This window comes from Talpa europaea (assembly GCF_964194135.1).
Source record: "Talpa europaea genome assembly, chromosome: 9".
Lineage (NCBI taxonomy): Eukaryota > Metazoa > Chordata > Mammalia > Eulipotyphla > Talpidae > Talpa > Talpa europaea.
In genome coordinates this window covers 566733-594137 of record NC_140076.1, presented here as the reverse complement: position 1 = coordinate 594137, position 27405 = coordinate 566733, and the positions used below count along the sequence as shown (strand labels likewise).

At 68.3% G+C, this 27405-nt stretch overlaps 1 protein-coding gene across 2 annotated transcripts; it reads right to left on the bottom strand.

Annotated features, from left to right (window-relative positions):
* Positions 1 to 549: 549 nt before the first annotated feature.
* On the bottom strand, positions 550 to 26798 carry SKI (SKI proto-oncogene; the record flags this gene model as incomplete). Of its 2 annotated transcripts, XM_084244235.1 has the most annotated exons (7): positions 550 to 856; positions 975 to 1205; positions 1346 to 1647; positions 1784 to 2046; positions 2338 to 2456; positions 2533 to 2652; positions 25830 to 26798. In XM_084244235.1, 7 exons carry the CDS (start codon positions 26796 to 26798, stop codon positions 668 to 670), a joined length of 2193 nt encoding a protein of 730 aa, XP_084100361.1. In that variant the 3' UTR covers positions 550 to 667. The 2 variants fall into 2 exon arrangements, with proteins under 2 accessions (XP_084100361.1, XP_084100362.1); XM_084244236.1 differs by lacking the exon at positions 2533 to 2652.
* Between the last annotated feature and the right edge of the window lie 607 nt (positions 26799 to 27405).

Below are 27405 nucleotides of genomic sequence, written 5' to 3'. Positions count from 1 at the left end.
GGGAGATCGGCTTTCCAGCTCGGGCTGAAGGAACCTTATACAATTTGCATAAACAGTTGCGCGTAAACGAGATTATTTGGAATAAATGCAGGTAACTTATGGTGAGAGTGGCAGACTCAGTCGCTACTGGAGACAGATTTCTCGGGGGTAGAAAGACGGGCGCGGGCTGGCTGTACAGGATGCTGGAAGGCACAGAGCTACCCCCCGAAGTTCAGTTTTGCATGTTCTCTCCTCGCGGGTCCCCCGCTCGCCAAGCACCAGAGGGGTCGAGAGCGGGAGCGCTCGGACCACCTGCTCTAAGAACCGAGTCGCAACGTCTGGAAAGTAAAAACCTCGGTTAACTGGGGAATAAAAAGGGAAGGTTTTTGACAAAGTGCAGTTCTAAATATACGTTTAAATGAACAAACGAAAGAGAAAGTGAAGTAATGCTGTGGCTCCGACGGGAGCGCCGGGCGGCGCAGGGCGCGGGTCCCCGCGGGGCGGCCGGTCCTTGTCACTGAAAAAATAGACTCTGGAGAAAAACCCCGCGGCCGCGGCGGCGGGTCCTCGCGCCCGGGCGGCCACGCGCGGCGGGGCTCGGGGTTAGTCATTAAAAAACGTGTCGATTCCGAGCTCGAGTCTCTGGTCTCGAGTAGCTTATCAGACGGGGCGGGCGGGCCGGGGCGGCCTAGGGCTCCAGCTCGGCCGCGCTCTCGCCGCCCGCGGGCTCGGGCCGGGGCCGCGGCCACAGCTGCTCCTGCAGCTCCTTCACCACCTTCTCCAGGTGCTCCCGGGCCTCGCGCTCCCGCAGCAGGTCGGCGCGCAGCTGCTCGCGGTCGGCCTCCGCGTGCTGCAGCTTCACCTGCAGGTCCTCGATCTGCAAGGGAGGCGGCTCAGCGCGGCCCCGCCCCCGGGCCGGGCCCCGCCCCTCCCACCAGACCCGCCCACCCGCCGGCCCCGCCCACCCGCCGGCCCCGCCCCCGCCCCGCGCCCACCTGCGCCGAGTACTTGGCGCGCAGCCGGCCGGCCTCGCAGCCCTTGTCGCACACGCGGGCCTGGCGCGCCTGCTCCAGCTCGCGCTTGAGGCGCAGGCGGGCCTCGTTGGCCTCCTTCATCTTCTTCTCGTTCTCCGCGCGCAGCCGCTCGATCTCCTTGCGCAGGCTGCGCTTGGCCTCCGTGGCCTCCCGCAGCTTCTCCTTCTTGGCCACGCGCAGGAACTCCAGCTCCTGGGCGCAGGGGGGTCAGCGCGCCCGCCCCGCGAACCCCGCCCCGCCCCGCGAACCCCGCCCCGCCCCGCGAACCCCGCCCCGCGAACCCCGCCCCGCGAACCCCGCCCCGCGGCCCCGCGGCCCCCCGGCCCGCCCACCTGGTGCAGGCTGCGCTTGGCCTGCAGCGCGGCGCTCAGCTTCTCCTCCTGCTTCACGCGCATCTTCACCACCTCGTGCAGGAACTTCTCTTTGGCTTCCTTGGTGTCCAGGCCGCCCTCCAGGGCCTGCCGCAGGTGCTCCAGCTCCGCCTCCAGCCCCCCGCTCGGGGCCTCGCCGGGCGCCGCGGCGTCGGGGGCCGCGCTGGCCGCGGGCGGGGCGTGCAGGCCCGGGGAGCTCAGGTCCTTGGCGGAGCTGGATGAGGTAAAGGACGGAGACGAGAGCGAGGAGAGGGACGAGGTGACTGCGGAGAGACGCGGCGGTCAGCGGGCGGGCCCGGGGCGGGGCGGGGCCGCGGGTTCAGAGGGGGCGGGGCCGGGGCGGGGCCTCGGGGGCGGGGCGGGGCCTCGGGGGCGGGGCCAGGGCGGGGCGCGGCTCACAGTCCTCTCTGCTCTCCACTTCCACCTCCGCCTCCGAGTCCTTGTCGTCCTCTGCGGCCGCGCCGGGCGCCGCGCTCTCCGGGGCTGCGGGGGTGTCCGCCGCCAGCTTCCGCTTCCTGGGCTGGACGCACGGGGGCAGCGGCTCGGGGGGCCGGGCGCCGAGGGTGCTGCGGGGCGGGCTGCTCGCCACCTTCTGCGGGGCGGGGGGTGCCAGCGCCACGTTGGGGGCCACGCCCGTCTCGAAGCTCTTGTAGGAGTAAAAGCTGCAGGGCGAGGGCAGGTGTTGGGGTGCAGGCCCGTGCCAGGCCCCACCAGGCGCTGAACTGGAAACGCTCCAGCCGATGGCCCCGGGGACGCCGCACGGCCGGGGACGCTACTCCCCGGGGAGCCGCCAGCTCCGGCCGCCACGGCCCCTCGCCCTCCCGGCCTGAGGCGCCCTGTGAGGGCAAGCGCAGGGCCCCTCCTGAGCGTCGGCGGGGTGGGGTACGCCGCACCCACCAAATCCCACAGAGTGGCGAGGTAGACCGGCCTCCCTCCGCTGCCGGGGCACTCACCTGTCTCGGATCAGGGCCGGGAGGTGCGGGGAGAGCTCCTTGTCGCCGCCCGTGGACACCGCGGGGGACCAGGGCCGGAAGGCAGAGAGGCGCGGGCGCGGGTGTGCACAGCCCAAGCTCTGCGGGGAGTGGGCACGGGTCAGCAGGCCTGGCGCCGGCCCCCCACTACCCCCCACCCCCACCCCCCGCAGGCACCTTGGAGGAGCCGGCGAGAGTCCGCAGCCAGCCGGACTGCTTGTCCTTCTCCGCAGACGTGGGGGGCTGGGAGGGGGCGTCGTCTGTTTTCCTTATGGAAGCTGGGGGCTCGGAGGAGACCTGTGAGTGACGGGGTCCCGTCAGGCCCTGCGCCGAGCAGGGTCTCCCAGCAGCACACGCCACGTGCACGAGGCCCTCTGGCGTACAGCGCCCCACCCAGCATGGCCGCGCCCCCGCCCCACAACCCTGCCCACAGCAGCAGGGGCTCTAGGCTGGCCCCAGGCCCACTGGCTCAGCAGGGACTCGAGAGCACCGGCTCTTGCCCACACAGACACTGCCCCGCTGGCCAGGATCTGGACTCCTGGCGCTCCCCACGGGCGGGCCCGTCCCCCCAGACCCTCTGGCCAGCAGACGCTCCTCTGGGCCTCGGCACACCTGCTCCCTGGACCAGCGTGTCTGTCGCCAGGGAAGGCACAGAGGCCCACAGCCGGGGATGGGGACTGAGACGAGACCAGTGGGGCCTTGGCCGGACTCGCCGCATGGAAGAGGCTGCTGGAGGGCCTGGCCGCGTCCCACAGCCGCGGGCCTACAGCCCCCAGGACAGAGAAAAGCCCTGTGGGCGCCCGAGCTGCTCAGCAGAGTGGCTACCGGCCAGCAGTCCTCGAGCGCCGGCCACACACCGAAGAGGCACCCCAGGCCCGCCCGCGGGGCCTTGCCCCCGCCCCCCACGAGCATGGAGACTGCCTCCCTGAGAGCCAGATGCAGAAGCCAGGCAGGCGGCCCCGAGCTGGGCGGAGCCACCGGCAGTGTTCTGGGGTGACCGACACGCTCCTGAGCCGGACGGTGCCCAGGGCCGCGGTCAGACCCCACGCGCGCTCCCAGGAAGGCAAGCTTCGGGATGTGGCTCACGTCTGGCAAGTGGCCACCGAGACCACACACGCAAGGCACGTTGATCCTTGACAGCTTAGGAGCTTCGCGGGTTTGGGGCTCCAAGGGGGCTGGGGCATCACAGCCTAGGGGGCTTTGTCTCTGCCCAGGCTCACCCTGCCTAGGCCGCGGGAACACGGGGGGAACACGGGAGGACCCGTGGCCCAGACCGTGGCCTGAGCAGCGTCTGCAGGAACGCATGGGCCCCCGGCCCAGCCCGGCGGGCGTCTGCCCAAAGCACACGGAGGCAGTGAGACATGCAGGCCGAGACCAGGCAGGGCCTTACGGGATTACAACGGTTCTCCGGAAATGACCACGTGGGGACCAGCGGAAGACGGAGGAGCCGTGGCGGGGGTGGGCGAGGACGGGCCTCGGCCTGCGGGGACAGGTCACTGGCAGTGCCCGGCGCTGAGCTATGGGCCCGGGGGCTCGGCCTCGCCCCGCTGGGCGCCGTCCACCCGTGCACGTGGTGCAGGCCCCGGGCTCCTCAGATGCCCTCCCTGCCCATCCGGGCAGCTGGAGGATGTGGGGCAGGGGACGCCAGGAGCCAGGGCAGGTGCAGACGCGAGGAGGAAGGCGGCGGGCCACCTGAACACCCACCCCAGAGCCCCCTGGGCCCACGCGGACGTGACTCTGGACGCCCGCACAGCCCCCCACCCCCCGCCTGCGGAGCTGGAGCCGGCAGAGCTATTTTTGTGAGCACCATTAATACGTCCACGTGGTGGCTCACGTTCCGTGCGATGCCCACATTAACCTATTTTCTGATTATTGTGGTGCAGAGGAAGCAGATTCAATTTGCAAGACAACCCCAAACCCCAAAATGAAGTGAAAATAGCAGCTCTAAAGATTCCCTTTGATTCCCACTAAATAGGTCACCTCTCCTGTCGCCTCCAGCCCGCAGAAGAGGAAGCGGAGGCAGACCTGGGGCGGGGGCTCAAGGGTGGGACGTCCGGCCGGGGCTCTGGGCGCCCACTTGCCCTCCTGGCCAGGCCCCTCCCCACACTGCTCTTGGGATTGGGCGGGAGCAGGCGCCTCCCCGGCGCCCTGCACCTGCTCCCACCTCCACGCATGGGTGTGAAGCCCACCCGGCACGGGGCAGCTGCGTGCAGTCCTGGGAGGCTGCCTGACGGAGGCGCCGGAGCTGACTCTGCTGCAGGCCCTGCCCAGGGCACCTGAGAACACACCGCGTGTGCCGGGGAGTCACCGAGAGGGGCCCTCAGCCCACCCTCCCCTGCTGCGAGAGGGACCACCGTGGGGCAGGGCCCAGGCCTGGAAAGATGGCCCCCACGGGCCTCACAGGACAGCGAGGGGAGAATGGGCCTCGGGGGGGCGCAACGGGTCCTCAGAGGCAGCCGGGAGCCCACCTCAGGGGAGCAGTGCAGGCAGGTGACCGAGGACCTGGGGGCCCAGGTCAGAGCCCTGGTTCCTGAAGGGGCGACGGCAGGGCTGCCTGGCTTTCCTCAAGCCCCGAGGATGGGGACCCGACGGGTGCTAGGGTGTCCCTGGCCAGAGTCCCAGGTGCCTCACCCCCCACAGCGCCCCAGGAGCCCCACTCCCAGGCCGCAAGCGACCCTCTCGGTGGGCAGGCGTGACCCTGGCCATGCCTGGGGCAGCAGAGACTCCCCGAGGGGGGAGAAGGGCCTGCCGGGGTGGACAGGGGCTGGGGACACGGAGCCGCCGCACGGGGCAGGCCCATCCTCTGGTCTGTTAGAAGCAAACCTCGCAGCCACCATCGAAAGCCGCAAGCCCCCTGCACGGGGGGGACGGGCACCCTGCAAGCCATATGGGCAGCAGGCCCCACCCCCAGGGCTCAAAACCCAGACAGCAACGAGTTTCTGTCCCCCAAATGAGATTGTAAAACGCAACGACACCCCACTTCTTTCGGCACCAGAGAGGCTGCCCCGGGGGTGCACTTGTACAGAGGCACGCGTGGCCGCAGCCCCCGTGGCCCCTAGCCTGCGGCCGCCGCGGCACCTGCCCCATGCGCCCAGCCCGGACACGGGAGGGACGCGGCCCCTGACGCCTGCCGGACACGGAGGCCCCGGGGCCCGGGGGTCCCTGCCGTGGAGGCCGCGGGGAGCTGGTGGCGAGAGCCGTGGGGCAGGCGGAGGCCGGGCTCAGACCAGCAGCAGCCCTGCCCCAGCCCGGGGGGCCCAGCAGGCAGGGAGAGCTGCAGGGGCACCGGCCGGTGTCTGCCCTGCGCCCAGCCGCGGGACCCAGCACTTTCACCCGCTTCTGCCGGAAGCCAGGAGGCCGCCCACAGGCCAGGGGCTGTTCTGCTTCCTGGCGCCTCCCGCCGCCGCCGCCTCCTGGGGGGGCTGCGGGCTGTTTTCTCTCCATAGAAACAGACACAACACAGGGCGGCCGCCGGCCGCTGGGGCGGGACAGGGGCGCCGTCCAGAGGCAGCTGCTGAGGGATGGCAGGCGGCTCCAGGCGCCCCGAGACCAGCCATGTCTTCAGTGTGGGGCCCTGAGCTCGAGCCCCGTTCCCAGCACCAAATCCCCCCACAAGCAGGGCCATCTGAATGAAGGGTCAGGACGGAGCAAGGCCACCCTGAAAGTGACAAAACGCAACCCACAAAACACCAGGCCCACGGGCCCAGGGCCTGGACGGGTGGCTGTGCGGACCATGCTGAGCCCGGGAGCTGGCCCGGGCACCCCAGAGAGCCCACACCAGCTCCCCCACCTGGCAAAGGGCCCCAGGGCTCTGCCACAGCCTCCACACTCAAGCCACCCAGGACGGACCTCGTGCCCAGTGGTGCCCGCTCCCTGGATGGCCGGCCTGGCCACCCCCTCTGGTCCAGCATCCAGCACCAACCCCAGTCGCCACCAGCTGCCCCACCCCAGGGCCCCCAGCCCAGGACCTGACCATGGCCAATGCCAAGACTGCCCAGTGTCCATCCCCCTGCCGGCCCCAGTGGCCACCAAAAAGGGGGGGTCTTCTGGGAGACCCCCAGGCAGAGCAGCCTCATGGGAAGCTGAGGACAGGTGCCCATGCCGCCTCTGGGCGGAGGAGGCCTGGGGTAAAGGGCTGAGGGCAGGGCCAGGGTTTGGTCAAGGGAGGTCTCCTGGGTTCTGTCCGGTGCTAGAACCAGCCCTGTGGGTCCGTCCAGTGCTGGCAGCTGCCGGGGGCCGCAGCGCCCTCCCCAGAAGGGCCCGGGTCCCCCCGCGGGAGGCAGGGCCCCGCTTCCGCAGCGACCACGGCAGCTCCCCTGAGACCTCGGGGAGCTGCTGGGGCCAGGCCAAGCGCCCGGCCAGCGGGTGGGGTGGCCAGTGGCATAGGGCCGGCGGTGCCACCTCACCTGGCTACGCCCACAGGGCCCTGCTCAGCAGCAGGTGGGCGGCGGAGAGGCCCGGGCCACACCGAGCCGTGGGGTCCGAGCCGCGACATGCTCCACAGTGCAGGAAGACTAGGGCAGTGACTCCGGGCACCGGGGAAGGGAGGGGGGTGTCACAGTATCGGGACACCAAGGTCTGAACTGCGGTGCCCCTCTGGCACCTGCGGGAGACCTTGCCGTGTGGTCATCGCCCTGCACCGTCCCCGAGGGGAGCAGTGAAGGCCGGAACCGCACGATGCCGGCAACTACACCAGGGGGCGGCCTGGGAACCCCCACTTCAGAACCAAGGAGGACACCTTCGAAGGCCAAGAGGGGGAGGCCACCGCCAGCGCCTCCAACACCAGGGGCGGTGGCCGGCGCAGGCCCAGGACCCGCTGCGGGCACTGTCGGAAGCGGGGCCTCTGGCCCGCAGGCCTCTCTCTCCCGTCCGTTGTCAGCCAGGGTCCCAGGCCAGACGCGGCCCTGCCAGAGGCCACCCCAGGGCCCCAGCGCCTTCCCACCCCCCGTCTCCCTGCGGCAGCTCGGCGCGTGCACCAACCACCACGGCCGAGGGCAGCCTGACGGGGCAGCACACGGGCAGGCTGACCACCCAGCAGGGCCCCCCCACCCCCAAGCAGCGTTCTCGGACTGGGTCCACGGGAGGTCTGCTTGGAAACCAGCCCAAACGCCAAAGAGAACGTCCTGCCCCAGCCCGCCCCGCCCGCCCCACCCACCCCACGCCCCGGCTGGGGGCCTCTCGTGTCGAGGCTGCTGCACGGCCTCCCCCGTCCCCCGCCCCACCAACCCGGAGGCCCTTGTCGACCGGCAGGCCGGCGTCTGTGTGAGGGCGAGGGGTCGTGAGAACACAGGGGACGGCCATAAAGATCAGGGCAGTGACCTTTTGACCGGCCTCTTTACAGGGCCCGGGCCTGGAGCGCCAGTGAGGGGGGCTGGGCCCCACCAGCCAGGCTGAGCCTCCTGCCCAGCCCCCGCCCAGCCCGCCAACCGCTGGCCTGCACCTGCCGGGGCCAGTGCCCAGCAGAGGAGGAGGGAGGCAAAGGCAGGCGCCCCCACCCCCCGCGCTCTCCTGCCCGGCTACGCGAGTGGACACCCGGGCTGCCGGGTCCCCTCCCAGGACACAGCACCCAGGAGTCCTGGCCAGGAGCCTCCTCCCTTGCCTCGGCCCCTCCAGCCACCAGCACGGAGCCACCAGAGCCCAAGGGTCAGCCAGCACCGGGGCCTCTGGGGCTGCGCCCGGCCAGGCCTCCCAGGTGGGGCCAAGGCCCTCAAGTGGGGGGAGCCCAGCCATCGGCGCCGGCCAGGGCCTGCACACCCCGGACAGCCGGCCCCACGTGGCGACTGCGTGAGGCTCGTGGGCGCTCAGGCCGCAGGCAGAGCCAGTGCAGCCCGCCCTCGGGGGAGGCCCCTCCAGCCTCCCCACTCCCGGCAGACCTGCGTGGGGAAGAAGCCCCCGGGACATGTGAAAGGCTGGTCTCCAGGCGCCCCCAGCACCCGCCACGCTGGAGCCCCGGCCCCAGGAGCGCGGACAGCCTGACCTTTCCACCCCGGCGCAGACGCGGGACAAAGGGCCACAGAGGTGTCTGGGGTGGAGGCGGCCCCCCACGTCTGCAGCCGGCCCCGCCACCGCCTCCAAAAATGTGGATTGCCTGTTTTACAATCGCCAGATGGCGGCCTGGGCCTGCAGGCCTCGTCGCCCAGTGACCGCCTGACCCTCGTAAACGGGCAGAGCCCAGACCCGCGGCCACTCCCCGCCCCCTTGGGGCTGGTGCTGGTCAGCAGCGCCGCGTCCAGCCAGGGTGTCAGACGCAGTGGCCGAGACCCCCCCCTTGTGAGCCACTCGGCAGGGCTGGGAGGCAGCAGAGGCAGGCGCAGGGCCCAGGGCGCCAGCTGCACCCACACGCAGTCACACCCAGACACTCCCACGGGGCCACCGAGGACCGGGCACGTGCACCCTGGGCCGGGCGCCATGCAGCGCTCACAGGTCACTGCCGCAGGGGGAGGAGTGGGGAACAGGCCAGCCCGCAGAGCCCCCCGCCCACCCCTGCAGCACTAAGGGCCTGGGGCCGGGCCACCTGGAGGCAGAGCCCTGACCAGCCTGGTGTGTCCCAGCAGGAGCCAGGCGCAGGCGGGGGCCCTCCCTGGGGGGAAGCCCCTCTGCCCAGGCCCTGCCGTGCCCACCTCTCACACCAGCACCTTCCATGGACCGCCGGATCCCCACAGTCCCTGGTCAAACCCACAGGCATCGGCCGGATGCTACCGTACCCCCCTACCCCTCAAGCGGGACCCCCTCGTCTGCAGGCGCCAAGCCTGAGTCCGCCTCGGTGCACGCCGCCCCCATCAGCCCACAGGCGGGGTGCGGAGTCCCCGGAGGTGGCCGCCCAGCCCGTCCCCACGGCCAGGCCCGCCGCAGCTGCCGAGCTGAATAGTCAGAATCACGGCACTTTGTTCACATTCAATCCCGACTGAAATTGAAAAGGCGGTAATGAAGACGCTAAGATGAATTTAATGCAGGCAGAATTATTGCAGAAAGGAAAACACCCACTCACAATGGCCAAGCCAGCGCCAGCACGCACACTCAGCACATTCTCAGGCCGCTACCTGCCCCCCGCCCCCCTCCCCGCCATGGCGGAGGCGCCTCTGCAGGGACAGGACAGCCACGTGCGGGTCTGGGGCCCAGTGCCTGTCTCGGGCGCCCGGCTGGGGGACATGGCAGGGAGCAGCCCCGGGAGGAGGCCGGACCGAGCAAACCCCAGGCGAGCTCCGAAGATGAGCCTGGGGATGGCTGAGGGGCCATCCCAAGATGGTCCAGGGAGCGTGCCCAGCGAGGCCCCCAAGATCTCAAGGCTCCAGTGCAGGGCGCGAAAGCATCTGCACAGCCAAGGCCCAAAGTGAGTGTTTAAAAAAAAAAAAGAGACGCACCCCCATGGTGGGGAGGAGCTGCTTCAAAAGGCCTTCTGTGCAGGTCAACAGGGGTGCCCGGGCCTCCCTGTGGTGCAAGGGGTTGCGGCGCAACCTATGAAGCTGTCGGCAGCCTCTGCAGCACGAGTTCGATTCCCAGCCAGGGAGCTCCCCACAGGGCGCGGCGGACCCCTCCTGTCTCCCCGCTGCTCCCCTCAGCAGTGGATTTCAGCCAGTCGGCCTGTTCTGTTCCCCACTCTCTCTGGTGAATCCTCTCACCCCCGCACATTTAGCCTGTACCCCGGTTCTTGTATGAATCAGGAGTGCCCAAAGGAGAAAAAAGCGCAAAAACAAAGTTCTCAGAAACAGGCCAATTTCCCCCCAAAGTGAACAAAAACCATAAACTTGCAAAGTGCAAAAAAAGCTCAGACCTGGGCAATCTAAAGAAACGGAGAGCAAACCACGTCACAATCACAAGGCTCAAAACCCGGGACAAAGCCAAAATGACAACGACCCGAAGAGGAAGAAGGGTCAGCAGAGAAACATCCCTGAATGGAAGGAAAACACCGCCAACCAGAATCCTACACCCACGGGAGATGTCTTTCAAAAGCAACGACTCTGTTGACACCCCAGAACCTGTCACGGGCAGACGCCCACGAAGGAGGGACATTCGAGGGCCGCCTCCAGGCACCAGACAGACGGCAGCGGGAAGCCCCGTCAGCGGGAGCGGACAAGCACGAGGGGAACTGGCCGGCGCGGGGACACGGCAGGGCTTTCTCTAGAAACAACTATTTGGTCAAAAAGGACTTGCAGCACAGGGAGAAGCAAGCCACAGAGCCCCGGGACGCGGGCGAGGAAGTGTGGGTCCACAGCGCGGTTCCAACGCTCCAGCGTCGGGACTGCGGAGCGCGGGGAGCCCGGGGGGCAAAGGAAGCGATGAAACCCCAGAGAGAAGGCGGCGAAAACAGGCGCGGGACAAGCTGCGGCGGGGCCGTGCGGGGCCGTGCGGGGTGCGCGTCTGGGCGCGGGGAGATGCAACCTCCGCGATGACGCCGCACGTCACTGCGGCCAACAGCTGCCCCGAGGCAGAGGCGAGCAGCGAGCACACAGGCCGGGCGCAGCCCGGACCAGGCCCGTTTCAAACAGAGACACTGGCAGGCGCGAGCGGCGAGAGACAGACACATCCCCGCAGCAGGCGCAAAGGAGATTTCAGAGCAAAGACCGCGGCCAGGGACGCTGACCAGCGGGATTTCACAGCTGACAAAGGGCAAAGCGATTAAAAAGAAAACCCGCTCAGGGCCTCCCTGCGGGCGCAGCGCCGTCACGCCATCCCCAGTCCTGCCGCCTGAGTCCATCCCCGCCAGGGAGCCACCCGCACGGCGCGGCAGCCCTCCCCCGTCTCCCCGCCCTCCCCCGTCTCCCCGCCCTCCCCCGTCTCCCCGCCCTCCCCCGTCTCCCCGCCGCTCCCCTCAGCAGTGCGTTTCCTCAGTCTGCCTGCTCTGCTCCCCGCTCTCTCTGGTGGGTCCTCTCACTCCCCACACCTCTGGCCGCGCCCCACTTCTTACATGCATAAGCAAATAAAATAACTTAAAAGAAGGGGGACGCGTATCAGTACGTGCTGTGACGAGCAGTGTGACCGCTGAGCTTTCATCTGGCCGCCAGCTCCCCGCTCCCAGAAGGGAGGGGTCTGGAGAACCCCAAGTACTGGCAACTAGTGCAGGCACGCAGCCGGCCGGGCCCGCAGAGAGCCCGGAGGAAGCAGAACCGCGCGATTCACGTGAACCCAAGGAAGGATCCCGAAGTATTCCGACCTGGAAACACGGAAACGCAACGTGTCGGGACCCGTGGGCGCCAGGGGTCGGGAGCCCCAGGCTGACCGCCCGCACCGGGACCTCAAGAGGCTTCAAGGGACTCGGCCTTTCACCCGAGAGAGCAGGCGCGTGCCCGACCCCCAGCGAGCCAGGGAGAGGAGAGCAACGCCGGAGCACGCGTCCCGAAACACAACAGAAGGGAAGCGAGTCAACGGAAGGAGAGCCGGCACCCGGGGCCCCGGCCCGACCCCCACGGCGCTGGCCAGCACCACGGCCAAGCCCAGCAGCTCGCGGCAACGGGCAGTTCCCTCAGACGCCTTCACGGGGCTTTTTGAAATTTTAGGAAGAGGGACCCCCTCCCCAAGTGATCACAGGGCCCGCAGCCACGCCACAGCCAAAGCCCCGCGGCAGCACCCCGCGTGGACGGCACGCCACGTGACTCTGCAGCAGGCCGTGAACAGACCCTCAGGAAACCCCCGTTGACATGGTACGGGGAGGGCGTCTGGACGCCCCGTGGCCAGGGAAGGCTGCTCAGGACTCCTCGCACACGAACAAGCACAACAGGAGCGGCCCGTTTCCCTCACCTCCCCAGCGCAGGGAGAGTCTCAGAGAAGCAGCCCCTCCGGGCCATCAGCTGCAGGGCGGCCCTCGGTCTCGGCGACCACCTAAAACCCGGCAATACAGGCTCCCAGGCCCGCGCCCACTCACGGCACACAGGCCCCTGGCACGCCAGCCAGCCCAGCCCAGCCCAGGGCAGGGAGGGGCGGCACCTGTCTGGAGAACCAGGGGCCTGAGGATGGCTGCGTGAACCCAGGAGGCTGCAGGCAGCGTGAGGCAAACCCAAGGGGCTGATGACGAGACCCGGCGGCACCGGAGAGGAAAGACGGGCGTGGACGTGGTCCAATAAACTGGGCAGAAGGCACCGGAGACCCACGCTGGGTGCCGTGAAGTGGGGCGTCGCGCCCGACAAGAAACTCGGTGTTGCTGAGACACCCACTCTCCCCGAACTGGCCTCAGACCCGATCCAGCACTAGTGACGCCTTCAGCGAGACTTTACTCATAAAAACAGATAAGCTACCTCTAAAAAGGACATGGAAAAACACAAAAAACAAAGAACCTGGAATAGCAGCGGCCCAACGAGAAATGGGGGGGCTGGTGTCCCCGGCACGGGAGTGGCAGAGCACGGGGGCAGTTGGTGTTAGCACAGGGTGAGGCTGGGCCGCTGCCCACAGACCCATGCGAACAGCCGACCGAGGGGCAGCGCCAAGGTGGCCAGCAGAGAGCGTGTCCGTGGTGACGGTGCAGACACTGGACCCCCAACGTGACGCCCGGGACACGTGCTTTCCACCGCACCCCAGGACTCCATGTGGACCAGCCATGCAGCGTGAGACTGCAGCTGTAAGGCTTCCCAGGGAAAACCTGGAGATAATCCTCGTATTTGGGGTTAGAAAAAGATTTCTCAGTTAAAACACCACAAGCCCAGCCCCACGGAACAAGCCGTCTGGTGGTAAAGGGCCTCGCGTGAGCAGCAAGACACAGCCGTGGCACGTTGCCAGGGCACAGCGCGGGCCCCGGCCTACAGGAGGCACTTGGCGGGAGAGTCAGCACAAGAAGGACCCCAGCGCCACCACCCAGGATGCCCGGCGCCACACAGACACACCCACGCCCGTGAGGACGGCCGCGGCGGGGCCCTCCACACCAGCCAGGGCAGCTCGGCGTGGAGCAGCCCCCCGAAGACAGCCCAGGCCCGAAAGTGCACATGCACACGCCCAGGCTGGCCACGCCAGCTGCCCGAGGGAACAAAGCGTGTGTGTCGCCACACACAACCCGGGCTGCGCGCAGCAGCTCCATCCGCAACGGCCAAGAGCGGGAAACGCTCCAAGTGAATGGCCATGGCCAGCAGGTGAGCGGACAAACAAGCTATGGTCCGTCCACACGACGGGACATTTCCCAGAAGTTAAAAAAAAATGACAGCGAGTCACACAGAAGAACCTGAAAATAATCACGCTGCCGGAAGAGGCCAGGCCCGGTACAGACCTCGCCAGCAGCAAGCGGAGCCGCCCCTGCGCAGAGGAAGGGGCGGGGAGGCGGGAGGGCGGGCCCTGGGGCCGGACAGCTGCAGGTTCCTTATCTCCACCGAGCTGGGAGTTCCACGTGTGCACACAACATCAAAGTTATCACACTGTACATTTTAAATACTGTCGCTTATTATGTTAATTACACCTAAAATCACCCAACAGCAATTACCCCACCTGGGCCCTTTCCACTCCAGGAGTCATGTCTCCACAGCCTCCAACAATCTCCACTGGTCAATGACAAACGTGACCCAGTAGCACGAGGCCACAGTCTCTAACATGGCTGATCCCCAAAGACAGCCTTTCCAACCTGAAGAGAGTCACAGAGAGCTGCAGCGCTGCATTCAGGCCATTTCTCCAGACTGGGACTCAGCAAGCCTCTCCTCTAAGGGGCCAAATCACAAGTGTGTGTGTGAGTCACATGCTCACACTGGCGGTAACAGACTGCTGCTGCAGCTTTGCAGAGACAGCCATGGGCACGGTGAGCCAAAGTGGGTGCACCTGCGAGCCAATAAAACTTTATTTAGAGAAGCTAAGGGCCAAATATAAGAAGATGTGACACAGTAACACATACGGACCAAGCGACGGAGCATCAGAAAACAAAGCAGTTATTGACGGGACTAGCGTGACCCTGACAACACCACAGTAACAGTAGGGAATTGCAACACCTCACAACTACAGACAGATCAAAAAGACAGGCTATGTCAGGAACAGACGGTACGTCAGGAAACAATAGCCTTAAAAGATGAGCTAGATCAGATGGGCCTAACCAACATTTACAGGACACTTCTCCTGCCAAACAGTAAGATTTACACTTTACAGTCTCAGGAAGAGACCCACATACTGGGACACAAATCAAGTATCAATAAACTTACGAAATCAGCCACAAAAAGAAAACCGGAAAAATCTCAAACATGAGATGAAACAACACGCTTCTCGATAATCACTGGGCCAAGGAGAAAACGAAAGCAGAAAAATAAATATCTAGCAACAATCAAAATGAAGATGTAAGTGACCAGAACCTATGAGATAAGCAAAACCACCTTAGCAAGGGCTATGAAGGGGGCCTCCCTGGGGGCGCAGGGGTTAGTCTCAGCACTATGAAGCTATCACCGGCCACACGGCGCAGCAGACCTGTCCTGCCTCCCCAGTGTTCCCCCTCAGCAGTGGATTTCAGTCAATCCACCTGCTCTGCTCCCCAATCTGTCTCTGGGGAGCCCTCTCACCTCCCCCCACACCTCTGGCCTGCACCCCACCTCTTGAGTGCATAAACAAATTTGAGGGGAAAAAAAGCTAAGAGGGAAGGCCTCCCTGGTGGCGCAAGGGGTTAAGACGCAACCTATGAAGCTGTCTGCAGCCTCTGCAGCACGAGTTCGGTCCCCGGCCAAGGAGCTACCCACAGGGTGCAGCAGACCTCTCCCGTCTCCCCGCTGCTCCCCTCAGCAGTGTACTTCGGTCAATCTGCCTGATCTGCTCCCCGCTCTGTCTGTGCTCTGTCTCTGAATCCTCTCACTCCCCACACCTCTGCCTGTACCCCAGTTCTTGTATGCATGAATAAGTAAATCTTAAAGAAAAAAAAGCTAAGAGGGCCTCCCTGGTGGCGCAACGGTTGAGCACTGGGCTGTGAAGCTGCCCGCAGCCTCTGCAGCGCAGGTTCGATCCCCGGCCACCGGGCGAGGGTCCCACATGGCGCGCAGACCTCTGCTGCCGCCCGCTGCTCTCTCAAGCACTGTATTTCATCAGTCTGCCTGTTCTCTTCTCTGCTCTGGCTCTGGTGGATTCTCTCACCCTCCCACGCTTCTGACTGTACCAGTACTTGTATAAATAAATAAATCTTTAAAAAAAAGTTTTTTTAAAAAAAAACCTAAGAAAATACAACGGGTCTATACAAACAAACAAAAAACTCAACTTAAAATTACATTTAAAGCAAAGTGTACAAGTGAATAGAAGAAAAGGAATGACAAGAATTAACATTGAAGTGCACGAAGCAAAGACCACAGAGACAATGTGTTGGATGGCTGGAGGAGCTGGTCTCTACACACGACGAGGCAACAGGCTCCCGCCGCCCCCAGAGAAGGGAAGAGAACGCGTCAGTCAGCAAAGCCAGGAAGCGGAGAAAGTACAACAGACGCTACAGAAACACAGTGGCTCATAAAGACTGGTCTGAAGGACGACGCGCCAAGAGTGTGACGATCTGGAAAAACGGATAAATTTTAAGACTAACGGTTTCCAGAGACGAAACCAAGAAGACACAGGAAATCTAGACAAACCAATCACAAGTAGGGAAAGAGACACAGTCACCAAAAGGCTCCCAAGAAACACAGGTCCAGGACCACGCGGAGCGCCAGACACCAAGGGATGACGGAGGTCTATTCTGTTCAAACGCTTCTGCACGCGCAAAATGCGAGGCCTGGGGCCTCCCCTGGTGGCGCAGCAGTTGAGCGCTGGGCTGCGAAGCTGCCTGCAGCCTCTGCAGTGCCGGTTCGATCCCCAGCCTCCTGCAAGGGTCCCACATGGTGTGACAGACCTCTCCTGCCGCGTCCGCTGCTCCCCTCAGCAGTGTCCTTCGGTCCTTCTGCCTGTTCTGCTCCCCGCTCTGGCTCTGGTGAATCCTCTCACCCTCCCCTGCTTCTGACTATACCCAGTGCTTGTATAAATAAATGTTAAAAAAAAAAAAAAAAAAAATCGAGGCCTCAGAGCACCATCCCCGAACTGACATCTCCCCACCACCACAGCCAGAAGGCGCAGCAGGAAAAGGACACCACAGCAGCAGCAGGGCAAGGTCCACAGGCCAGACAGCACAGGTTGCATGCCACGGCCAAGCAGGTACCATGGGGCGGGGGCAGGTCCCGCAGCCCCTGACGCCCACCCGGCCGCCCTGTCACCAGCAACCACAGCGGCGCCCCAGACATCCGGTGGTGACGAGCCACCTGCCACAAGCCCAGGCTGGCACGGGCTCCACCGCGAGCAAGTAGAGGCTTTTCCTACACGCGCGGTCAAGGAGACATCGCCTTCGCTGTCTCGCGGGCCGAGCACTGAGGCCTGGGTGCGCAGGCGGGGAGAACAAGGCTGGCACGGTCTGCAGGGGGCGTTAGGGCCCAAGGCCCCAGCAAGCCACGAGGAGGGATGAATAAGGGGCCCCGGTGTGGGTGGGGACTGTCCTCACACACCCTTCCCTGGCACCCACAGCACCGGCCGGAGACGCAGGAGCGGGGCTGCGCCTGGGCCACCGGACAGGACAACACCGCAGGCTCTGCAGCCCGGTGGGGCATGGCGCTTCCCTCAAAAGTCCGGGGTCCAAGCGGAAGAACCACTGGCCCAGAAACCCAGCCGGGGACGGGAGAACCCCAAGTTGGGAGCCACTGGGGAGGTGACCCCCACTCAGCCGTGGCCTCCACCGCCGAGCAGGAGGTGGCCAGCATGGTGCCCCGCCAGAACCCCAGGGAAGCAGAGAGGACAGTGGACGCGAAACCAAGGAGGGGACTCAGGGAAGGTGGGAGCACTGCACCCTAGGCCACCTCACAGGCTGGGTGGGGAGACCCCGAGGCGCAGCGACCAGGGCACGAGGGTCAGAGGACAGACGAGGGAGGACCAGCCTCGGGGGAGCAGCCGCCCCCACTGGCACAGCCGGGAGGCGTGGCCCTGGCCAGGTGTGTTTCCAAACTGAAGAAAAAAGGACAATTTTCAGCGCCCCCGCCCCCATCCAACCCGCCCCAAAGCAGCCGGCGTCTGCCGGAGCCATGCGCCTGCCCCAGGCCTGCAGGACACCGGCCGAGGACAGGCAGCAGCACCCGGGCCGGAGGGCGACGTCCCGCCTGCCCCCTGGCACCGCACGACAGCCAGAGGCAGGCAGGTGGCCTGCAGAAGGGGCCGAGGCTGCACGCCCTCCCGGTGGGGACACGGTGTCCCTGCAACACAGGACCCCAGCGAGGCCACAGTCCCCGGGTTGAGGCCGGCGGGGACAGGCACTGAGGAGCGACAACCACCACCGAGGCAGAGCTGACCGTGTGGCTGCCCTGCCCAGTTCTCCCCAAAAGCCGCCTTGCACCCCACCACGGCACGCCAGCAGCCCACAGCCAGAGCTGTAGCAGGACGCCACCACCGCACGGCACCGGGAGCGCCCCCAGCCTGGCCCAGGGTGGAAGCCGCTCGGCCGAGGAGGGCGCCCCCCCCTCGAAACTCCGAGGACGCCCACCCACGGCAGGACCAGAGGCCCAGGCCAGACAAGCCACCTGCCCCCCGTCCCTGCTGGAGGCGGCCGAGCCATGGCAGCCGGGCAGTGGCCCCCGTCCCACCAGCACCCGCCGGCGCCCCTCCCGCCAGCCCCGGCTGTGGGGACCGCCGCGCCACAGGCAGCCCCTCAGGCCCGGGAGAGCAGCGGGCAGGCTGGGACCACGGCGGGCGCTGCCGGGGCGGCTCTGGAGAACCAGGGTCCAACAAGCCAAACCCGCCCTGCTCGGACACCGGCCTCTCCCTTTCACAGACGAGGAAACTGAGGCCCCGGGGCGGGGAGGCGGGGGGGGGGGTCTGACCCTCACCCAGTGGGAGGGCGGGCTGGACCAGCGTGACTCTGCAGCCCCCACCAGCTACTAACCCCCACACTGGAAACGCTGTGACTCTCAGGCGCCATCTGCACAGAGAAGGGGGGGCCGCGGGGTAAACCCCAGCCAGGGACAAAGGTCTAAGCACGGGTGGGCAAGGCCTCTGGGGTCTCCACTTTCTTTTTTTAACCCAAAGACAAAAGCCAGCCCGCCTGTGCCTCCAGGCAGGCCTTCCCTCGGAACCCCCAGGTCACCCCAGCATCACCCCACGCAGGCAGGGCAGGATTTGCAAAACAAAAAGCAAAGACCCTCCTTTCAAGAGCACGCCCTGGCTCTCATTAATATTCGGGAGCGGACACAAAGCCCGACAAAAGAGCAGAGGGTCACCATGGCCAGGAACCCGCCCCTGGGGTCCTGTGTGCGCCTGACGAGGGGCCAGGAGAGGCCATTTGGAAACCAAACAGCAGAAACGCGGCTGGCTGCTGAGAACTCCGGCTGGGCCCACGCCTCCCAGGGCCCACGCTGGCCAGGGCGGCTGTCCAGTCCCAGGGCGGGTCCTTTGGGACCACAGGGAAGGGAGGTGGACACCCCCCGAGAGTCTGGCCCCAGGCAGGCACGGCCCTCCAGGAGGACCCCATCCCCAAGGAGGACGGCCCTGGATGGGGCGGGCCAGGGGCAGCCCCACATCCTCCAATGGCCACAGAACCTGGGCCCAAGATCCTCACGCAGCTCCCGGGACCACAGCCCTGGAGAGCCAGGGCTCCCCCTTGGGGCGGAGGGAGAGGGTGGACGCAGACGTGCTGGGGGCAGGAGGGCCGCAGGTCTCCGGGGTGCGGTCCAGGGCGGCGCGGGCTGGCCGGGAAAAGCTGCCTCCACCCCGGTGCACCCAAAGGCCTCCAGGAGGAGCAGAAACGCCAAGGCCTGAGGCCTGGTGCCCCGTGGCCGAGAGGGCAGGGGGGACCTGGCAGGGGGCCCTTGAGATGCGGGGCGCAGCAGCCCCACTTCTGGGTGCGCGCCCAGTACCAGCAGAAATGGGCCCCAGCGGCGGCTCAGACCAGTTCCCTTCCCAGAAGCCCAGGAGGCCCAAGTGCAGGCGCAGGGACGCGGGGGGCAGGAGGGCCGAGCACCCCAGGCTGCCTCGGAGAGGAGGGACCAGAGGCGGAGGGGCCAACACAGGGGACGGTGGGCTGGAGGCGCCGTGGGGGGGCGTGCGCACACGTGCCCGCGGGCCGCTACACGGGAGGCGGCGCCGTGAGCCCGGAAAGGGCAGAAGGGAGCCGGCGGGAGATGGAAGAGCGGGCCGGTCGCCTTCCAAGTTGGCAAAGCTGATGCCCGAAGACAGGGCCCCAGCAAGGCCGCGGGGGCAGGGCGGGCAGCCTGGAGGGAGAATGCTGGGCACTGACTGGTCCCTTGGTGTCTGGGCCGGAGCGTCCAATGACCGCCTCACCTTCCCGGGCTCAGGCCCCCAGCGCTGGGGCCGACCCCGGGCAGCCAGTCCCCAAGGGCAGCGCTGGGCGGCCTCCAGCCTCAGAAACCCCATTCACCGGGCTCTGCCCACCCGAGGCCATGGACAGGACAGCAGCTGGGGCCGCGTGGGCAGCCACCCTGGAGGGCAGAGAGCACTTCTCACCGCGCAAGACGCACAGCCGCCCTTGGCCGGGCCACCAGGAGGCCCCGAAGCCTGCGCGTGAGATGCTGCCCCTCTCGCACCTCCGAGGCCAGCAGCCGCCCAACACACGCCGCCGGCCTTCGGCACGGAGCGCTCGAGACACACACGAGGCTGTGCACGCACACGGACCCGCGCGCGCCCTCCACGCGGGAGGCCCTGGCCTGGGCCCGGGATGGCGGCGGCCCTGTGGCTGGGACCTGCTCGCGTGTGCGCTGGACAAACGCCGAAATGCTTACGCGTGAGAGGAAGTGACGCCCGGGATCTCATGGGGCAAGAATTGCAGTCCCCTCAAAAAAAGGCGGGGGTCAGAGAACACAGAATCAGCGGGGCCGCCCAGACGTCCTCACGGGTGCAGAGATGCGGGGCCCCGTACTGGCCCGGGGGGCGCCGGCCAGGGAGGCCGCCTCCAGGCTTCCGCTCTCCGCACACCTCGTGGACTGGGTAGAGCCGGCCGCCAGGGCAGTGTCTCCCGAGCACCTGGCACCCCAGCGTCCATGCCAAGGGCAGACCGGGAGGCCGGGACACGGGGCAGCAGCTGCCCTCAGCCCAGGGCCCCGCACACGGCGATGCCGGGAAAAGGTGTGCCCCAAATTATGACTCACGGGGCTGACGCGGGAAGAGCAGGCGCTCGGCACCCGCATGCCCCAGCAGGCCCGAGAGTGGAGGAGCATCACGTCGTGGGCCCCAACCGCCAGCGCCCTCAGCGGGGAGGCCGCCCCAGACAGGTGACAGAGGGGCCTGGGCTTTGCCCTGGGTGCCCGCCAGGCCGCCAGCGCTGGGGTCCCCTCTGTGCCCCGGCAGGAGACCCCGGGACAAGCAGCGGTACGGGTCCACCCCACAAGCGGCTTGTGCCACCGCCGGCGGCCGTCTAGGCGGCCTCCGGGCCCCACCGGCCGAGCCCCGCCGGCATCCAGGCCTCGCCTGTGTGTCCTGGGGGGACTCCCGCGGCCGGCGGGTGACTTCAGCGTCAAGAGCTTCATAAATTGAGACAAACCCGGCAAGGGTCAGGCGCGCCGGGCGACACTACTGCACACGAGGATGTAAAAAAAAAATCACAGTTTTGATAGTTCTGCAAAAAAAAACTTAGCAAATTTACAACAAAACTGTCAAGTAATTAAGGCAAGGCACTTCACACATGAACTTAAACTGCTAATTAAAATCCCCTCGCTTAATTGACTACATTTGCATATCATTCAACTTGGGAGCACAATTTTTTTAATGGTTTGGGGAACGCAGTAGTAATGGGGTGGGGGGGTGGCAGGTGAGGGGGCGTGAGGCCCAGGCCCAGCAGGTGCGGGACGGGGCTCCAGGGACCGGGCTCCCTCTCCCCAGCGGCCCGGCCGAGCCCGCCGGGTCCTACGCAGAGGACCAGAGGACGTGCTCCTCCCCACCCTTCCTGGGTAGCGGCCAGACGACCTCAGGGTGCACGAGGCACTCTCGCCCCCTCCCCCCTCCCTGCGGGGCAGGCCCTGGCCCTTTCCGCACAGCTGGACGCTGGACGGCAGTCCCCGCCCAGAGGCCTGCCTGCAGCAACAGCCACGCCCCGCCCTGTCCCGACAGCTCTGGGGCTGAGAAGCCATGATGGGGCGCCCTGAGGACAAGACACGAGCAGCACCCGCCTGCAGCTCCCCACGCAGCTGCCTCCTCTGCCCCGGGGCCCAGGCCACTGACGGGCTCGGGCTGGCACCCAAGGGACCCTGCGGCCACCACGCCCAAGAAAGCCCACGCCGCCCTGTGCCCGCCAGCCCTGGCGCCCGCCCGCCGACTCGCACAGGACAAGCTGCCCGGTGCTGGGCCCACTCAGCAGGGCAGACCCCGCCTCCCAGAGCGCCCCCACCCTGCTCCACGGAGCCCTGGGGCGCCCAGGCCCCAGACAGCAGCCGCAGCAGACGCAACAGCCCCGGGCGCAGGGACAAGTCAGTCTCGCCCCCAGCCCACAGGTCCCGGGCACAGCAGCGCTGTCAGCACACGACTGTCACCCCACACCACCCCACACACGGCCCAGGGCTGGACCCCCGCTGGCCTCCAGGCACACGGACCCCTCCTGACCTGGGCTCCAGCCCCGGTCAGCGACGTCCCTCAGCCGCGGCCGGCAGATCCCAGGTCAGCGGACCCCAGCACCTGTCGGGCCCAACAACGAGGGGGCAGGGCCTAGAATCACTGGCAGGCATCTGTCTGGGCCCGGAACTGGGGCCCCAGGGCCTCCCCGCTGACAGCACGACCACAAACACACAGCCAGGCCGCATGAGGCCCTGGGGACAGCGGCCCAGACCTCCCGGTCTCCTCCCGCCTCGGGCCCCAGAGACTGAGCGCAGGGGGGACAGGAGCACCTTGCAGCCACCTGGCGTCCCGGCACAGCCAGACCCCCCACCAGAGGCTCCTTTTGTCCCCCAAAGTCGCACTGAAGTCTCAGGCCCAGGCGGCATCTCCTCTCGGTGAAGCAGCAGCTCTGGGGGCAGTGAGGACGCCCTGGCGGCACGGGCCGGGGGTGCGGACCGTCCTCACGCTGCGGGGGGCCCCCCACAACCTAACCCTCCACTGTCCGCTCACTGGCGCCGGGTTGGGGGGGACCACGGGCCCTGGCCCAGCTGGCTCCGAGTGTAGCCACCGGGAGGGCCCCTCCCAGGCAAGCTCCCCCCCACCCCCACCCTCCTCCGTGGCCGGGGCCCCTGCCGGGCCCAACCCCCACCCAGCACCCCGCCGTCTCCCCGGTAACCGGGCCGAGGCCCCCCAGGCGGGAGGCGGGAAGCGTGGTCTCCCGGGCCGGAGGACATAGCTGGGCCTCTGTATTTTGACTCAAAACAAAGACACTTTTTAAAAACATTTCAGTTGGAACTTGCATAATTCGCCAGTGGAGAAACCCGCCCGCTTTCGCAATCCTTAGAAAGAGACACATTATTGCTGCTTGTGTAACAGTCCCCAGGCCGCAGTGGCCGCGGCGGGGACACCTCCGCCCGCCGCCAGACAGCCGGGGCCCCGGAAACGCCGCCCGGCAGCGGCCGCTTCCCCCAGACTTCCTGCGCGACCGCCCGCCGCTCCGCAGACTCCGCGACAGCAGCCCCGTGCGCTGGCGGGGCCTGGGGCCTGGGGGGCGGGAGGGAGGGCCCCCGCAGAAGGGAGGCTGGAGAAGACCCCGGCCGGCGGCCAGACCCCAACCTCCCGCACAGGGCCCGGTCCGGCCGCCCCGGAGCCTGGCCTCAGAGCTCCCCCGACACCCCGGCATCTCCGTCACAGTCCAGAACCGGGAATTCACCGCCAGGCCCCATGAGAGTCAGAGAGGCGACGGAGAGACAACCGCCCTCTGGCCGGGCCGGGCCTGACGGCGCCGGCACATGCAGATGCCCCGGACAGCGGCCCCGCCTGCGCCGCCTCGGGAGCCCGGGCAGCCCGCGGGGCCGGCAGACAGGTGCAAGCGCCCTGAAAGCCAGCGTGCGCGAGCGCGAGGACGGGGTGCCTGAAGCACACCATCTTCTGCCGAGGCGCCAGGGAGCCCCGGGACACCAGCCCCACCCTGACCGGGACACCCTGCCGCCCCGTGGAGACCGGCAGCCCTGTGCCCACTAGAAAAGCCACCCCGGCGGTCCCGGCACCTGGGATGACCCGAGGGGTGGCACCAGGCCGTGTGGGCAGGAGGGCAGGGAAGGCATGGCCCCCTGCGGCACAGTGCACCCACCAGTGGCGCCCGGCGAGAGGTGGCACAGCCAGGTGGGGCCCCTGCGGGGCTCCCCAGGGCGGCGCCACAGAACACCCAAGGACAGCGGTCACAGAAGCTCGGCCGCAGCCTGGGCGGCTGTGAACCAGTCCAGGGCACGTCCCCTGTACCCCTTGGCGTTGGGTTGTCCCCGAGTAACGCTACCGCTCTGCAAATGTAGATGCCCCACCTCCCCAAGGCTCGCAGCTTGAAAAATAGGAGCCGCCCCATATTCTGGGTCTCGCTGGCGCAGCCACGGGAGCCACAGGCTGCGCAGGGCAAGCCGTGGTAGCGAGGCCCCAGCTGTCGACGTCAAAAAAGTCACCCGCTTGGCCGGGGGCGGGACAGGCCCACCACGATGTCCTCAGGGGCCCTGGGCAGCACCCCAGCCGCCGACACCAGGACCCGTGCCCCAAGACAGCCGTATCCCCACAGAGAGGGGCAGCGACCCGTCCTCTGCTCCCTGCCGTCCATGCCCCCCCCGCCCCCCCCCCAACGCTACGCAAGCCGCAGAGCAGCGCAAATGCCTCGGCCAGATCCCCGCCAAGCTGGTGCTGGGGGCGGGAGGAGCGAACGGGCAGCAGCGCTGTGGGGGTCTCCCCAGGGAGCTCCACCCAGACCTGGCTGTGCAGCAGCGAGCGGACGCCCACCCTGAGGCGCAGCCGCCCCTTCTCAAGGCGCCCACAGGGTACAGACGCCCCGGCAGTGCTGCGAGAACGAGGGGGCCGCAAGCCCCAGGACTCCCCGCTGGGGTGGGCAATGCCCGGAACAGCTGAGAGAGAGGGGTGCAGCATGCGAGGCGGCACGTCCCAGCAAGGGGCCCCCAGCACAGGCCTCGAGACCCCGGCCTCCCCGAGGAGCGCGTCCCCCGGTCAGCGCTCCGGACGCTGATTTCCGAGCGAGATCCGGAGCAGCGCAGAGGGTGGCGCAGGCGAGAGTGAAGCCGGCCACCAGCTATGACCACCCGCCGCCTCCCCAAGCAGCCCCAAGTTCAGAGGGGCCGCCCGGAACCTAGGCCTGCGGGGGCGGGCAGGCGGGGGGCGGGGCAGTCAGGCCTCAGCCGGGGCCGGGTCTGCCGTGTGCCGAGGTCAGCCTGGCCTCCGGCCATGCCCAGCAGACCACACACACGTGACCCCAGTCCACGCGGACACCCGGACGCCCCGTGCGCCCAAAGCAGCCGGCCCAGGCGGGAAGGGCCCGGTTCACAGGGCCCCGTCATGCCCCCTTGACGCCCCTACCCGAAATGAAGGGCCGCCAAGCCGCTGGGGTCGGCGCCCCCACCCCACGAGGCCACAGACCCCTCCTCTGCCCTGCCCGTCAGGCCACGGCCTGCTGGCACCTGCCGCCCGCCCCGCCTGCTCAGCCCCTCGCTGGAGCACAAGGCACCCCGAGCAGGCGACAGCTTCCCTCCCAGCCCCTCCCCCAGACTCTGACACGCTGCTGGAGGGGCGCCCAGAGAAAGCGGGGCGGCGCATCTATTCACAGATTCGGGGGAAAAAAAAGTTTGATGCAATAGCTGAATTAATCAGGCCTCCCAGAGCAGGGCCGGCAGGCAGGCAGCGCCGGCGAGCGGCGGCTCCCGGGCCGGCGTCTAGAAGCAGCTCCAGACGCGGGGTGGGGGGGTGGTTGGGCCGGGGGTGCTGGCGAGGACCCCGCGGTGGTGCGGGCAGCCACGGCCGGTGCGGCCTGCAGGGACTCAGACGCCGGCTGGCCAGCGGGAGCCGGACAGAGGCCCGCCCGCCCCAGCGGGCCGGAAAGGGTGCGTCCAACACAAATCACGGGCCGCGGGCCACACCGGAGCCCCCGGAGCCCTCGCCCTGCCCAGGGGACTCCGGGATGAGCCCCTACCAGGCGTCGGGAGCAGAGAGGGACTGCGGGTCGTGTGTCCCCCACGCCTGGACACCCGGCTTCAGTCCTGGGTCGCCTCCCTGGACTTCCAGCACCAACGGGCCTGCCGGGCTGGGCTCTGGGTGCCGAGAATGTGGGCAGCACCCCCGGGTCCCGCCAGCTGGCCTGGCAGCTCGAGGTGAGGGCCGTGCCCTTCACCCCTGCTTGGCCCGACACCTCTAGGGCCCAGGGCCCCACAGAAGTCTGGGCCTGTGGGCCTAGCGGGCCCGGGAGGAGCACCTGGGCCCGGAGGCCGGCCGGTCGGGGCACGGTGGGCCTCGTAAGCTGCCCCCCGACCTCCACCCAGCCCGAGGCCCTCGGCAGAGAACCCCGGGGCCCCAGCGGGGTCGTGCCCCTCCCCCGCGTTTCCCAGCACCCAGAGGAAAGCCCGAGCCCCGGGGGAGGCCCGGCCCGGCCCGGCCCCCCCACCGCCGCCCCGCCGGACGCCGCGGACACTCACCCGGGGCACCCGCCGCTTGTACTTGTTGGCGTAGTCGAACTTCTCCTTCATGTCGTCCAGGCAGCGGCCGAGCCGCGCCTGCTCCTCCTTGCCCGCGTAGTCCTGGCTCAGCAGGATGTAGGCCCGCCAGTTGGCCGAGTCGAAGCCCCAGTGGCAGGTCCGGTTCTCCAGGGCCTTGTGCGAGTGCACCACGAACTTGTGCGGCGGGTACATGAGGCGGCAGTCCAGGCACTGGATGCAGGCGGCGCTGGGGCTGCTGTACAGCTCGGGCACCAGCAGCCCCTTGCACTTGCCGAAGCACTCGTGGTACACGCGCACGCTGCGCTCGCTGAGCTCCAGGCCCAGCGCCAGGCCGGCCGCCAGCTCCTTCTTGCAGGGCGGCGGGTAGGCGCCCCCGTACAGCAGCGCGTTGCACAGGCGCTCGGCGTCCGTCTTGGTGATGAGCCCGCACGAGGGCGCGGAGAAGGGCAGGATGCCCATGACTTTGAGGATCTCCAGCTGGTCGGCCGTGCAGCGCGAGCAGTAGATGTGCAGCTCGTCGCACACCGCGTTGATCTGCTGCAGCGAGAAGTCGCGCAGCACCGAGTTGAGGATCTGCGGCAGGCACAGGCGCTTCTCGCCGCCCACCACGAAGCACGAGATGGTCTCGCCCTCCAGCACGGTCTCGCAGCGCTCGGTGGAGCGGTCGGACGGCATGAAGAAGGGCCCGGGCAGCACGGGCGGCGGCGGCTGCAGCGCGGGCAGGTGCAGCACGGGCGGCGGCTCGGCGGCCGCGGGCACCGGCGCGGGCACCGCGGGCGCGCCCGGCTCCTTGGCGCCCTCCTTCTTGTAGGCCTCCTGCGCCCAGCGCGCCGAGAAGGCGGCCGGGCCGCCCAGCGAGCTCATGGAGCTCAGGTGGAACTGCTCCAGCGTCTTCTGCAGCCCGGGGTGCGGCTGGAAGCCGCCGCGGCCGCCCGCCGCCGCCTCCATGGCGCGCCCCGGCCGCTCCCGCTCCCGCGCGCCCGGGGCCCCGCGCCCGCCGCCGCCGCCCCGCGCGCCCCGCCGGCGCCCCCGGCCGCGGCCCCGGCCGCCGCCCGCCGCCGCCGGCTCCCGGCCGCTCACGGCCGCGGCCTCGCCCGGGGGCGCGAAGGGGAAGGCGGGCGGCGCGAAGGGGTCCCGCCGCTGCAGCGCGCCGCCGCCCGCGCCCGGCGCCGCATCCACGCGCCCCGCGCCGCGCCCGCCGCCGCCCGGGCCCCCCGCGCGCCCCCCGCGCGCCCCCCGCGCCCTAGGCGCGGGGCATGGCCCGGCCCCGGCGCGCGCCGCCAACGCCAACGCCAACGCCCGCGGGCCCGGGGCGCGCGGGGGGCGCGCGGGCAGGTGCCGGCGCCGCGGGGCGCGGATCGCCGCGGCCGGGCCCGGGGCGCGCGGGGGGCGCGGGGGCGCGGGGCCCGCCGGGCCGTCCTCCCGCGGCGCGCCGCCGCCCGCCCGCTCCTCCCCCCGCGCGGCGCCCGCGCGGCTCGTCCCGGCGGCGCCCGCCGCCCGCGTCGCGCCCGCCGCCCGCCGCCCCGGCCCGCGCCCGCGCCCGCCCCCGCCCGGC